Raw genomic sequence first — 15,694 nt, 5'->3', positions numbered from 1 at the left:
TTCACATTTTTGATTTAATCAGCACTTTATTTCTCTAAAGAAAACAGGTTTAAAAGAAATGAATTATGATTGCTATGTGCATCACAATTTATACATTTAATAACGGAAAACCTAGCTTAAAATTTTAATATTTATCATTTTTTTTACCTTTTTCCTAAACATTTTTATATATTTATTTGGTTATTTTACTTCAAAACCAATTTTATAACCTTTTTCTGTTTCTTTGTTTGATCCTTATATTTTTGAAAACAGTTTTTTTTAGTCTCTGTATTAATGAAGAGTGCATTACACTTCCGCATTTCTGTTTATAAAACGATTTTATAAAAATATTCTTAAAAGTACGCACAAGAAACATATAACAAAATAAAAACGCTAAAGGACAAAATAAAAAAGAAGTAAAAGGTTTTGTCATTTAATAACTAATTAAGTTACTCGTATAATAATAGATTTTAGGTATGTATCATTTTTTTGAACTTTTTCTTTTAAATCCACATTGAACTTTGTTTTCCATTGGACTTAAAAATTGTGAATGAACATCAAATTGTGAATATGACTTTATGGATGCAAAACAATTGCTCATCTTTATCTATACACTTAAATGCAACATTAGTTTTATTTTGCACACACATAGTTAAGTGATAAAGATATACTTAAACTCAAAACTAGATATTTAAATTTTCTCCTCATTAAAATAAATAAAGTTTCAATGTTTCATAAATTTTATAGGAGCTCATGTTACTTACAAAAGACAAATAATGGATTATTGAGAATATTCAAATTTACCTTCTACTCAAAAATTAAACTTCATTTACTAAGATAAATGCAAGTTAATTGCTTAAACCTCAAAATATGCAAATTGAATCTCAACATTTGAAACTTCATTTATAAATTTTGGTTATATGAGACTAGATTAACATCCAAATCCTGAATATAAATGCCACACGAGCGTGGTAGGGACAAGATGACACTTGGATAACGTTGTAGACTTTTGCTTCACTTCTATACTTGTTACAATAAAAAATAGCCATTTATTTTGTTTATCAATATAATTTTTATTAACTTTTGTATAAAATCATAAATAATCCATTGCCCTCAAGGTCTTAACCCTAGGCGATAAACCAGAAAAAGCAACAGCTCTCCTAGTAGCTTAACTTGTGCGTATGCACTAACGAAGTCAAAAAAAAAAAAAAAAAATCAACACAACGTGTCATGCCATGTATGCATTAAATAAATAAAATATCGTACACGTAAATAAATAAAATATTTATAATACGAAGATATAAAATATTAGCCCGAAAGCACTGTGGAGAGCAACAAAAGTCCACAAACCGCCTAATTGACACCAACGAGTAAAATTTTCTTGTAAATGACTAATAAGCTATTTAATTTAAATGGTATATATGCCGACAGATTTCTTGTTGAATTAGTGTATTTAGTTCTTTCCATTGACGTTAAATTTGTACTATAAATGATATAAAAGGATATTATACCCAATAAGATGTAGCTCAAACGGTATAAATGCTGGACGGTAAATGTCAAGGTCGCGGGTTCAACTCTTCACACAAACGTACCTCCTCTCCAATTATATATATATTATTGTATGATAATAATTAAATAAAAATTAATTTTTTTAATATTATAAATTTTAATAGGTTTATTGTACGAATGTGATGATTTTATTAGAAAGGATAAAATCATGGTATTTGTTTCACGCATTATTTGTTGCTTGAGATAATCACCCTGTTATTTATACTATAAATAAAATCACGAATGATGTGGGGAGGAGAAGCGGAAACAGACACATTTACGTGAATGTCCTTTTTTATAAATATAATTATTAATTGGAAAACTATTAAAATAATTATTAAAATTAAAGTGCCGACTAAAGTAAATTACTTACTATGTTAAGATAATTGTCTAAAATAGTAATTAAAATAGAATATTTTTAATATTTAATAATTACTATTATTTAGTCATTCATAATTATAATTAGATAAACTATTTCTAATAAATTACTAATTTAATTATTATTTGATAAAATAAATTATTTCTAATTAATTTCTATTTTAATAATTTATTGATTAAATATAAATATATATTTTTTAATTTATAATAAATATGATTATTAATATTGAATGATAATACAAATCACTTGTGAAATATATAAAGCGAGACGGTACATAAAATAGTCGCAAAAATTTACTTATGGAGGTACACGTGGCATTCCGGGAAAGTATCAGCTTCTCGGGCAAAAAAGTGCAAACCTGGGTGGGTCCCAATTTGGAAAGTGGGACCAATGAAACGGGATAACGGGAATGGGGACCACAATGACAACCGGCCTGCAGCCCAATTTGTGAGCTTAATGATTCGTAGGGCAAGCCCACGCCGGACCTTCAGCCGCCACGTCCTCACTTTTCAACATCATTCCGTTTCTTCTGTGGACCCCACTCTCCACCAACAGTGGCTCACTCTCTCATATGTAATTTGTTTTTTAGAATAAATATGTTTTTATCAATTGAATCAAATTGTATATATAATTTACTTATATACTAGTTAAAATTTTTTATTTTAACAAAACAATTCTACAAATAACATTCGGAGTTTTTTAAATTGAGTGTAGTTTCAGATCTTCAAGTTCATTATTTCCATCTTTATTTTTTATTGTTTTTTAAAACTAAATTTCAAACCTAAAATATTATAAAATTTAAATTTTACTATGTAGGCTGCATAAATATATTATTCATTAAAAAAAAATATCAACTTCGTGAGAGATATTTTAATGTATCATCAGTGTACATTTTACTTAAAAACATTGTTAAGTAAAGTATTTTCTATATAAATACTATTCACTCCTATATATCATCCATAAATGAAATTAATTATAAAAATATATTTTATCAAGCGGTCAGAAGTATTATTGGCTCTATTTACAAATAATTATATAATAGATACAATTTATATAAACATTTATTTGTTGAGCATTGTTTGTGTTTCTGACTCAGAACTAATATATTATAAATGTACCAATGGGAGTTGGTCCAAGTGGTAAGCGGCTTGGTATCGCTTAAGCAAGGTCTCGGGTTCGAGTCCTTGTGAATGCAGAAAATTCCCACTGGAAGACTCACCCACCATGCCAGGTGCGCGACACGGGTCGGATCCGGATTAGTCAGGGCGAAGCCTTGGAAACCGGATGGGCTTACCAAAAAAAAAAAAAAAAAAAATATATTATAAATGTACATGACATACTAATTCTGCATGCACAGTCGACTTTCTTATACTCCAAGAAATTAATTAATTTTAATAATGAATTAAATTTCAGGGAAGCAACAATATTTTATTAAAATAATTAATAACTTTATTATTTAATGGTTAATAAAATTTAAAACAAATTTTACATAAACTTTATTTGAGAAATTTTTTTAAAATAAATATATAAATATATTAATTATATGACCATAACTAAAGTGCCTTTCACACTAATTTTGATATAAAGCTAAAATTAAAAAAAACTACTCGTAAAGTTGGCAAAACTTATTGTAAATTTAAAAGTAATATTTTATCGACAATAGCTAGATTATTATTTATTATTGATTATATTTCTTTCTTGAAAATAAACATGGTAAAAATGATATTAATATTAACATTAGATCGATATATATGAATTGCTTGTTTCCTATTCTTTTCTTTATAAATCCAATAAATTAATAATTTTAATGTTAATATGTTCTCAATTTACCATATATTACTAATTATTAGAGAGTTTATCATATCGCCATTTCAATAGTCATTATAAATTAATATTTTAATTCAAAAAATATATATTAGTTGTTTCTCATTATATACAGAAGCGAAAATTTAAAAGTAATTTTTTAATAAAATTAATTTATATTATGTAAATATGATATTACATTATTGTTCACGGCTTGGCTTTAAGCATAAGCCGCGCTGTGTATATTTATTGTTCCTAAATATATAAAATTAAAATTTGGAGAACTGTCCTTATCGAGAATATATGAAGTCGGTTGGTGGGTCCGAATATAAGAGTTTTTAAGTATAAAATTAAATAATAATATTAAAGGACCAAAAATTAAAATAATACAGACCAACCAACCAGAGGCCGCGTGCACTTGCTGGTAAGGAATAAGGACTTAAGATAATATATGAATCCAATCACGAAGCCCACCAAACCTTAAAAATGTCACCAAACCTCCTTTAATTTATGGCCAAATGTTTTAAAAAGGCCAAACCTTTCATAAAAGTTTCACAAAAGTCCTTACCTTTCAATTTTGTCGATTTTGGCCAAAAACAAATTATTTGGTTTCAATTGTGGCCAACTCTAAATTTGATTTCAATTTGCCTATGTGGCGCCTATGTGACGCCTATGTGGTATGCCAAATATTGAAAGGTCGGGACTTTTGTGAAACCAAATAATCTATTTTTGGCCAAAATTGACAAAATTGAAAAGTCAGGACTTTTGTGAAACCAAATAATCAGTTTTTGGCCAAAATCGACAAAATTGAAAGGTCAGGACTTTTGTGAAATTTTTGTGAAACGTTTGGCCTTTTTACAACATTTGGCCTTAATTTATTAAGTAATTGTAAGTTTAATTAAATAAAGAGTAATATTACTTTTTGATTTATCGTGAATTTTAAATTTGCACTTTTATGAACCAAACAATCAGTCATTTTACTCTCTTTTTGGACGAGTTTGCTTTGATGATTGTTTCAAATTAGAGAGAATGAAGATAATGTTCTTTTCATTTTGGAAAATTGGGTTAATGATTTCAAATATTTCATCAAACACATCTTGAAATACCGTATAAATGACATTTGCAAATTGAAAATCTTCTTATTTTCAGAATATTTCAAGAAACTAAGGTGATTAACACGAATGGAATATAACTTAAATGGTATAGACACAAGACATCATTTTGTTAATATTGCGGGCAATTTCTCCCGCTGATATTCTCATTTTTCAAAGGTAAAACTTAACCGATTGATCATAGACAAATGTTGGTGGCATTACTATATAATAATAGTATAAGTTGCAAAAATTATCATGTGCTAATATGATACTTCTTTCGTTTCAATATAACCGAAAAATTATGTTTACTGTCGATTAAAATATTTTAATAATTTTATTTTTCTATTCTCGTTTTATATTAAATACATCGCATTTTCAAAAAAAAAAAACCTTACAAATTTATTAATTAAAAAGGATAAAAATATTTTATAAATAAACATCATCAGTTTATAGAGAATATTAAAAAAAAGTATTTTATTAAATTGACATCTTAATTACTCTTAATGAGTATTTTTTTTTGTTGAAAGATAAACCAATTATTGCTTTTTTCCCTTCTAAAAATACATTTAAATATTATTCTATTTAATATCAAGATCAACTCCTCCAAAATTATCATAAAATCTACTAAAAATCACTTGATTTTTTTATCTAACATTAATACAATGTAAAATTTATTTTAGGTACTATGTAAAACCATCTAAATTTTACCTCATATCCACCTCAAATCCATGTCACATAAACAAAGATATAAAATCCATCAAAATCAATGTCAGATCCGCCACCGAAATCCATCAAATTATCATTAAATCTGAATCATGGTTTTATTTGAATATTTAAAAAACTACCGAAAATCCACTAAAATTCTCTAGCTGCTAACTTAAGCGGCGAAATTTTACTGATTTTTTAAAATCTAATATGCTTGTAAATTGTTTAAATCCGATATTTTGTAATTTTTCAGCTAATTTTGAAAAAATTTCTAATTTTTTTATAGTGATAAATTTGTCCATAATTAAAAATATATCAATATAGTCTTATAAAAATTACATGTTATTATTAAAATAATTGTATTACAATAAAAAGTTACAAAAAATAGTTTGAATATGAATGATTTACCATAAAAATCACATAATTAATATGTCTTATTAATTTTAACTGACTATGTTATGTGTATTTTTATGATAAACTGTTCATATCTATCAACAATTTTAGTAATTTTGTCAAATGTACTATATTTTAAAGATCGTGTCATTTTTTTTGACAATCGAATAATCTTTCATTAATAATAAAGAGCAGTTACAGGTGTAAGAATTCAGAAAGGGTATAACCGTTTCCAATGACCTGACATGGAACAAGATATAAATCTTGATTCGCAGATCGCCTTACAAAATAAAATCAAAATTACATAACTGCTCTAACACAATAAGATCCAATTTTTTTCTGTCTAACAGAAGATTCACAAACTCTTCATAAAAAACAACAAATCTTTCATATAGAAAGAACAGCAAAACTTTCAAAAAAGAAAGACAATCGCTGTAAAATAGTTATAAAAAAAACTAATATAACCTATAATTATTTCATCTTCAATCTTGAACGGTATTGATCCATCTCTGATTTTTTATTTGTATATATATTGAAATTGATGCGTCTCGTTGATAGATTTACCAACCAAAATAAAAAAGATGAAAAGGAGTCGGTCATTTATTTTATTCTAAAGCAATAAAAAAGAAATGGCTACCGCCAACGGCAAAAATAAACCATTGACGGCAGCTGAAGCGAAAAATAAAAAAAGAAACGCTTGACGGCTAGGGTTTTCTATTTGAGAGAGAGGGGAGAGGAAATATACTCTCAATCGGTTTGAAGATGATATATATCATTTTTTCAACCTATGTCAAATATACTCTCAATCGGTTTGAAGATGATATATGACACAATTTTATATATGCCACAAAGATTAATTTTTATACACCTCAAATATAGATTTGTGCAACTTGATATCACATTTAGACTTGATTGTTGATATATTAAATCAAGATAAAAAAATATGCTGGTAAATATATCACGATTTTAAAACATAGTATATTTGGCCAACAAACTAACATTGTGGGTAATTTTAACAATTATCTTTTTTTAAATATAATTGTCAAAAATTATAAAATTAATTGGTGGATCGGTTTGTCAATTTTTTTCAATTTTTTAATCTCATAGATAAGAAAAAATTATTTCAAATATTATATATAAAGCAAAATGAACTTATTTATCCATAGTTTTAGTCTTCTTGTCGAGTATACTATGATTGTTAATTTGTTTCAGTTTGATCCATTATTTTTTTCGTTTTTTGCCAATTATATTCACAACTCTTTTTGAGTTCATGTGACACTATGTTTTGTCTATATGTAAAAAATTTATCTTATGTGGCGTATTCAACCTTGTGACATGTAAGCTCCATATCAGTCATGAGTATATTTGTTAAAAAATTAAAAGATGATTCGTGATATATATATTTGATTAAAATGTTAAAACTGTGGGTAGATCAATTCTTTTTTCCTATTTATAAATATCATATGCATATTTAAAGGCTGTGATATACATATCGCACTATGTAATTCGTAAAAACCAAAAAAAAATTCGAATATATAATGTTCATACTACACTGATAAAAGAAATGTTCATACTAGGATTTTTGCACCACATGGCTGAGAAGCTGAAGGAGGGGCTATTGGAACAAGTGGAAAGATTACGGTGCAATTAGACACAAAACCCTAGCAATTACTCAAAATATCTAGAAACCCTAATGCATCTCATCATTAGTCTGATCGTGTACCCCACGCGGATTGAAGTGGACATATACATCATATTATTTACAAACTCTACTTCAATTTAATACAATTTGTACCAACAAAACAAAATCAAAGAGCACTACGCACAAATATACCAATTAATTACCTTAGTTTGGTAATTATTTTCATTCATTGAAGGCCTGATAGGCTAAAAGTAAAGTTTTTGTAAGTATTTCATTTTTGTAATTATTTTCATCCACTGAAGGACTGTAACGGGAGATAAATTATTTTTGAGGTTATTAATTAATTATTATCTTTCTATAAAATAATTATCAAATATAAAAAGTTTCAAAATAATTATCCAACTATAATTTTTTTATCAAATAGTATTGAAATATACAAAATTACAAACCGATCACCGAACAATAACTTTTTTTACAAAATGATTATTAACTTGTTATGTATATTTTTACCTCGTGTCAACCTGCTAGTATCCACGTCAACAAACCAGTAATCACATTGTAAAAAAATTATTTTTCGATAGAGATTTTATGAGTTAAATATTTTTGAGATCATCAAACTATAGTTATCTTACAAAACGGCAACGAATTATAAAAAAATTACAGAATGATATCCAAATTATAGCTTTTTATAAAACGGTTACCGAGCTATTAATTATTTATAAAAGGGTTACCTCTTGACGATACGAATAAAGAAAAGATGTATAGTGAAGTAAAAAGTTGGTATCCATTTTGTAAAAAGTAAATAGTTTGATAATTGTTTTGTAATTTTTATGTTTTGATGACCGTTTTGTAAAAAGTTATAGTATGATAATTATTTTGTTTTTTTTCTTACAATATAGTAACTTTTTATTAAAAAAGTTATAGTTCAATGACCTCAAAAATATTTAACTAGAGGTTTTATACTTTTTTACATACATGCATAAAAATGTTTAATTACCTTAATTTTAGTGATTTTTTTATTTATTGAAGTATGATAAATCTATGTGAGCTAAACAACTAAGGTAATGTATCCCTTTATATATTAGGGTTAATATTATAAAAATTTATCAATTTTATATTTTTTCAGTTTAATAACGTCTTTTAAAAAGTTTCATATTATTCACCAAATTTTGATTTTTTTAATCTATACACGAAGTCATAATTGCTGAGGTGACAGCTAAAAGTAGACTTCAACCTCAACAAATTACACCAATAAATTGGCTGCTTTAACTCCGTGTACGAATAAAAAAAATGAAAATTCATATCTAAATATGAAGTACTTTTTAAAAGGTATGATTAAATTGAAAAATTGTATAAAGTTGATGTATTTTTTTTATGGCATTTAGCCTATTTACTATAAACATTATAAATTCTAATGTATTCGGTTGCAGATTAAAACTCAATTTATAGATCATTCATGATCAGGGACGGACCTAGGAAGAGTTTATAGTAGGCAGTTGACCGCTTTATTTTTTTAAATCTTTTGAAAATATAAATAAATTAATATTATAGTTTTTCTATTTTAAAATTTATACATAAAAATTTACAATTTTATTTATTTTATAAAATTTTGGTACAATTCTATCCATCTTATAAAACATTTATAGATCCGCCATTGCTCATGATTGGTTAGTATTTTAGCAACAAACATAGAGTAATTATAAAAATGAAATTTTATCTTAAAGCGTGAAGTATTAAAACTATTAATTTAAATTTACAGTTTATAAAATTAACAGAGACTCTTATATACTTTAGGTCACCACCACCACTACCCAAAATATCATCTCGTAATCGATTACACCGAGTATATTGTATCAATGTCAATCTTTTTCTTTTTTTCATTTCATATCTAAATTTATAAAGTAAAGAATGTTTAGCTAAACCTCCTAAATCTTCCTCACCGTCTGATCTTCGCGTATCTGAATATATATTGTCTCTATCAGTTGCTGGTGGAGATTTGCCGCCTGTAGAGTCTTTCTCTCTCTAAAAACCCTTTTACTTCTCTCTCTAAAAGACATTATCCAGCAAAGCTTTTGCAGCAATCAAGCTTCCACTTAAGAGATAAAAGCAGCGTACAGACAATTGATTGAGAGAGAGAGAGAGATAATATTATTATTATGGCATGTCTGTGTTTGCTTCTTATTTAACCCTATTTTTGTTGGGATGATCTGATCTCTCTCTTCTTTTGTTTCCGTAACCTTTCTAACGATTATTTTGTTGGATTTCACTTCAATTCCCGAGAAAAACTTTTGTTCTTTCCTGTTTCTTTCTATCTTTCTGTGTTCTTTTGTCTGATACTGTGCTTTTACACAAAAGTTGATAGATGTTATAGCTTAAAGTGTTGCTTGTCTTAAAGTCTTAAAGTTTGTCGCAACCAGATCTAAATATTGCAGGAGTTTGCACTCGATTAGGGCATACTGTACCGGATTGTCAAGGTTGGAACACTGCACCACTTGCTTCTTTCTTCTTCATCTGTTATATATTCTTCTACTTTTCTATGATTGGGATTCATATGTTTCTTTACTTATGGCTTAATTTGCTGATTTATAGTACCTTTTTATTTATTTTGCTTCATAATCATGCACTGAGATTGATGTTGGAAGATGCCTTAGTTCCGAACAAATTTAGCTAAAGAAATATGTATAAATATATTTTGTTTCATGAACTGAACTGGTTTTTTCATGCATATATATAAATATGATTTATTGTAATCAAAGGGCAAAGAAAAACTAATCTTTTTGCTTAAGATGTTCTTAAATCGACTCCTTTTGCTATGAACTTGAAGGACATGAATGGTAAATTTACTAGATTCTTGCATTATTTTGTGGTGCATATTCATCATCTGTATATGAACTGGTAAGGACAAGTTTATTATGTAGATAGATATAATAAGAAGGTACCATCTTGCATATGATGTTGTAAAATGATTTTGTCATTTCATCATCATATAACCTCTACTTGCCTGTTTCGCAAAGTAAACCTATGAAATTTCATTCCCTATCCTATCCACAATTCCCTTTTCTGAGTGGAGAAAAAAAAAGCACTTTTTCATTTGCTAAATCTTTCTTTTTATTTCATCTGTGAGATAAAATTACTATATGATCTTTATATTCTATAGCCAGATGATTCTTGCATGAACATCGTCTGAATTATGTCCAAGTCCACTTAAATTTTTCATTAACTACCGATTATACCTGATCCTAGAGGTAACCAAGAATTATTTCATGAGCTATGACTTAAAACATGGACTTGATTTCAAATGCTTGGTTCATTTTAATCTGATAATCTTTGAAGTTTTCGATGAAGAGGTGATGTATCATACTATAAATTTCATATGCAACTTCATCATACTGTAAACTTCATATTCATATTCAATTGATCATACTTAAACAGTGGCGTATAGAAACATTATCCCTATGACCACAGCAGAATTTTGAATTTTTATTGCTAAACCTAGCACTAAATTTGGCTAGTGTGATTGATGGATTTTTATTATGTTGATTAAGTGTTATGAAAGGGTCCAAAAGTAGTGATCTTATGTGGGTATTAGTTAAAAACAATGATTAGTAATTTACTTGTTTTGGATGTCAAGAAATAACCTCCTTTTCAAGTTGTTGGTAAATATATTATTGTGCTTGTTTAATCACTGCCATTTTAACACTATTCTGGTCCGCATGGCTCGTAAGAATTGGAAACATCAATTATAGAAGTTGGTATAGATTTCAAAACATTGGGAACATATACTTAATTGGATATTCAAAATATAATCTTGTATAATGTTACAAAATCCATATCCAAAATCATTGCATTCTTTGATCTGCTTTTGCTACTGATCTTTCAAGTTCTTGAAGGATGGAGAATTGATCATCGTATTTCAATCTACTGCAGGTTTTCGATCCTTGAAAGAGTATGAATACCTTTTCGCATGTTCCACCGGGATTTAGATTCCATCCAACAGATGAAGAACTTGTTGATTACTATCTCAGGAAAAAAATAGCATCAAAAAGGATTGATCTTGATGTCATCAAAGATGTTGATCTTTATAAAATTGAGCCATGGGATCTTCAAGGTTAGATCAATAACTGTACAGCTTCCAATTATCCATCAACAACATTATAGTTGATGATAGGGTTTAATTTTTATGCGGAACAGCTACCTATTTATTCATTTGCCACATTTTGATAACTGGACTTTATCATTTTACATTAGCAAGAGATTACTATAAAAAAAATTGGATAAAAATTCTTTATATCGGAATAGACACTTAGACGATTACATAAATTTATATTGCCACATAAATAATTTTTTATCCAGATTGCTATAGTAATGTCTGATTGTATCTTACTTGAATGATTTGCTTACTCTCTAAGTTGTAGCTTTTAGTGTGCAACTAGTTTGCCTCTTCTTGTGCGAAAGCTTGGTGTAGTTAAGTGTTTTTTTGCCATTTCTTTTGGCCTTTTATAAAATTTAAATTCATCAAAAAAAAAAAACGATGATAACCGTTTTATAAAAGCTTATAATTCGATAATCACGAAAACAAAAACACAACCCTCTGATGATAACAAGTTAATTATTTGTTAACATATTCTTATTTTGATTTTTTTTTCTTATGTAGAATTGTGCAAAATAGGAACAGATGATCAGAATGAATGGTATTTCTTCAGCCATAAAGATAAGAAGTATCCAACTGGAACTCGCACTAATAGAGCCACAAAAGCTGGGTTCTGGAAGGCAACAGGAAGAGACAAGGCTATCTATTCTAGGCATAGCTTGATTGGCATGAGAAAAACCCTAGTTTTTTACAAAGGCCGAGCCCCAAATGGACAAAAATCTGACTGGATCATGCATGAATATCGGCTAGAAACAAACGAAAATGGAACCCCTCAAGTACGTATTCAAATTTATAAATTTCTCTTGATAATTTAGTATATGTTCATTAACAATATAAGATATACATCATTATTAAAAAAAAAAACAATATAAGATACAAGTATAAGGCAGGTTGGAAATTGTACGAAGGAAATACACAACTTGAAAGTTATTGTAATAAATGAACATTTGACAAATTAACTTGAGAAAAATTAAAAGCATAAATTTACTAACAGTATTAAATCAACGTTGTCCTTTAGATGTTTTTGCAACTAACATTGTACGACTTACAATTAACATTACGTGACTAATAAGATATTCATATCATTGCACCAGGAAGAAGGATGGGTAGTATGCAGGGTGTTCAAGAAACGACTTCCGACAGTGAGGAAAGTCGGCGAGTATGACTCTCCATGTTGGTACGATGAACATGTCTCATTCATGCCGGATCTCGAATCTCCGAGGCGGATTACTCCTCCTTACACAACCTACCTCCACCACTATCCATGCAAACAAGAGTTCGAATTGCAACATAATTATAATATGCCTCATGACCCTTTTCTCCAGCTTCCTCAACTAGAAAGCCCTAAAGTTCCATATGGAAGCACTTTACAATCCTCAACTGTTACGCATGAAGAACAAACCAATCACCAAAATTTGAATTCAAATTCAGTACTTTATCATAATAATCACAATGGTGAGCAAGCGGTTGATCAAGTTACGGATTGGCGAGTTCTTGATAAATTTGTTGCATCTCAGCTAAGCCATGAGGAGGCTTCAAAGGAAGGCAATTACTCTTCAAATGCTGCTACGGGAACGTTTAATGTGGCTGAAGAGATGAACTTGCTTGCTAATGAAGCTAAGAGGTCAGAACTTGTGCAGGAATATGCGTCGACTTCAACATCTAGCTGCCAAATTGATCTATGGAAGTGACTGAATCAAATCAAATCGAAGCATATATATATTATATTTACTAGAGGATGCGTACTAATTAATAGGTATATTATAGTTCTTATATGATTAAAAAAGGTCGTGACGATGGTGATGAAGATGATGATGGAAGAGGCTGTACATAATAAAACAAAGATGGTATTTGCATCTAGCTGCCATTGGACTTATTATGTCCATCATATACATATAAATATATATATCGGTGATGAGTAGAAGGATCATCTACCAAATAGAGTGCAAAATGCAAAACGCAAATAAGTTAGCACTCTGTGTATAAATTGTTGAGCTCTACCTTGGGGACTGCTCAGCTATTGGAAATTGAATGTATCTTGCCTTCAAAATTCTGATTTGAAGGTTTTTTTTATGTTGTAACTTTTTTCTCTCTTATGTAGACTATATATATTAAACGAAATTATATAGCACTAAATTAAAGCAAGGGTTTTAATTCCTGCCATTTTTTTTATGTATATGTAATATTATGAAATGAAGCCTTTTTGCTTCTGAACTTGAGTTTACAAACCCTTTTTAATTCTTTTTAATGCTTGAAAGCAATTCTAGCATTGTATACATTGTAAAATTGTTTTGGTAATATTTCAGTTAATTAACTTTTTGACTAGTAAAACGACTGCTGATATTTCAAGTTGTACATCTTCTTTCAGATAGCAAACGAAGCAAATGTTGTGTATATAAATATATATGCTAGCACTAAAAGAGAATAAAATGAGTAATTATCACATGCAACGGACACGTGTCATGTTATTTTACAACACACCTCTCATCTGGACAAAGTTTATTATTCTATTTAAACAGTAACACTTCTCTAAACATAGCTTGTATGTTTGTAAATATGAGAAATGTGTTGTAAATGACGTAACACGTCAGTTGCATAGGATAATTTTTCAAATAGATGATCAGTGTAGGTTCAGTAATTATTTCCTCAAAACATTTATTTGACAGTAAGAAAACTAATACTTTCTCACTAGCAATTTTCAAACAGTCAATAGCAATGCTAGCTAGTTGAACATACATCTACGAATATGTATATCAAAAGTTACTATTTTACTCAAGGAATGTTTAACCCAAAATGTTTCCACACAGACAAACCATTTTAAATTTGGTTGTTTTTTTCAACCTATGAAAATTATGTAGTTGAAGAGATTAGCGCTGGGTTCATGCCTGTTAACCCCTCAAACCAGTCAACAAGAGAACTATTAAATCTATAACCACTGTATAGTTTTTAGCTGTCTCACCTCGAATTACCTAGAATTCAAATATATTTCAAAGAGTTCGTCCACTATGTATACATTAGTCGACCATAATTTGAATGAAGTATATATTGCAAATCATGAGCATGCATATATAGATAATAGAATAAAGTTAAAACATAGAAAATCTTTTTGCAATAAAAACACCAAAAACTTGAAGCAAATGTTCAAATTCTGAAGAATGTTTGCACCTTAATGTCAAATACATACATACCTGTGAAAGAAGACAAACTAAAATCAACAATAAGATATAGCTTCTTCTCTAAGTAATACATTTACCAACTTCTTCAAGCTCATAAGGACAGTTGAAAGGCACAAAATTAAACCACGTACCGGTGTGGCCAGATTGAAGAAGAAGACGATGAAGAAGAAGATGCAGCATCATATTTTGACCGACTTAAAGTTGGTGCTTAAAATTTGACGTGGGTTTAAATAGTGGATGATTGTGAGGAGGCAAAAAAGCAATGACTTTAGAAGGTTGATAATGGATAACAAGACTGAGTAGTAAGAAAAGTATGTTTGGTTTGGCTGCGATTGACCTGGAGAACACAAACTGTTTCACTTGGGTTGAAATCAATTATTAAAATTCCTTCAAAGCAATCACAAATTTTCCCAAGGCAAGCGACATAATGAGTGGGCGTGCTCTCATGGACTCATCAAGAGAAAGAGAAAGCGATAGGTAAAAAGAAAGAAGAGGTATAGAATGTTTGTGTTTCTTGCCGACTAATGTTTGACATGCAGTGCTTATTTCGTTAGGGTTTTATGCCAGATGTTTCAATATTGCGGCATTTTCACAATCACATGAGGGGTTAATTATATATTTTAGTTTATTAATAACGGAGGATTACTAAATGAATTCAGACAAACAATTACTTTCGTGGCCAACTTTCAAATTTTATCATGTCATTTAAAAGTGAACATCCATTTTGAAATACATTATCTTGTGACATTCTTTTTCTTTTCTTTTTTAACATATATCTTGTGACATTCTTAAAATGAATAAATAAAATAAATGTTTTTTGTTGTT

The 15,694-nt window shown here is 28.5% G+C and overlaps 1 protein-coding gene across 1 annotated transcript; it reads left to right on the top strand.

The window, feature by feature from the left end:
• Positions 1-9,455: 9,455 nt before the first annotated feature.
• LOC126676438 (NAC domain-containing protein 7-like) lies at positions 9,456-13,865 on the top strand. Its single transcript, XM_050370646.2, has 4 exons — positions 9,456-10,017; positions 11,471-11,651; positions 12,198-12,469; positions 12,788-13,865. The coding sequence occupies exons 2-4, from the start codon at positions 11,492-11,494 to the stop codon at positions 13,382-13,384; spliced, it is 1,029 nt and encodes a 342-aa protein (XP_050226603.1). The 5' UTR covers positions 9,456-10,017; positions 11,471-11,491; the 3' UTR covers positions 13,385-13,865.
• The last annotated feature ends 1,829 nt before the right edge of the window (positions 13,866-15,694 follow it).

This window comes from Mercurialis annua, linkage group LG4 (assembly GCF_937616625.2).
Source record: "Mercurialis annua linkage group LG4, ddMerAnnu1.2, whole genome shotgun sequence".
Taxonomy (NCBI): Eukaryota; Viridiplantae; Streptophyta; class Magnoliopsida; order Malpighiales; family Euphorbiaceae; genus Mercurialis; species Mercurialis annua.
The sequence above is the reverse complement of the archived record's forward strand: the minus strand, read 5'-3'. Positions and strand labels throughout refer to the sequence as shown.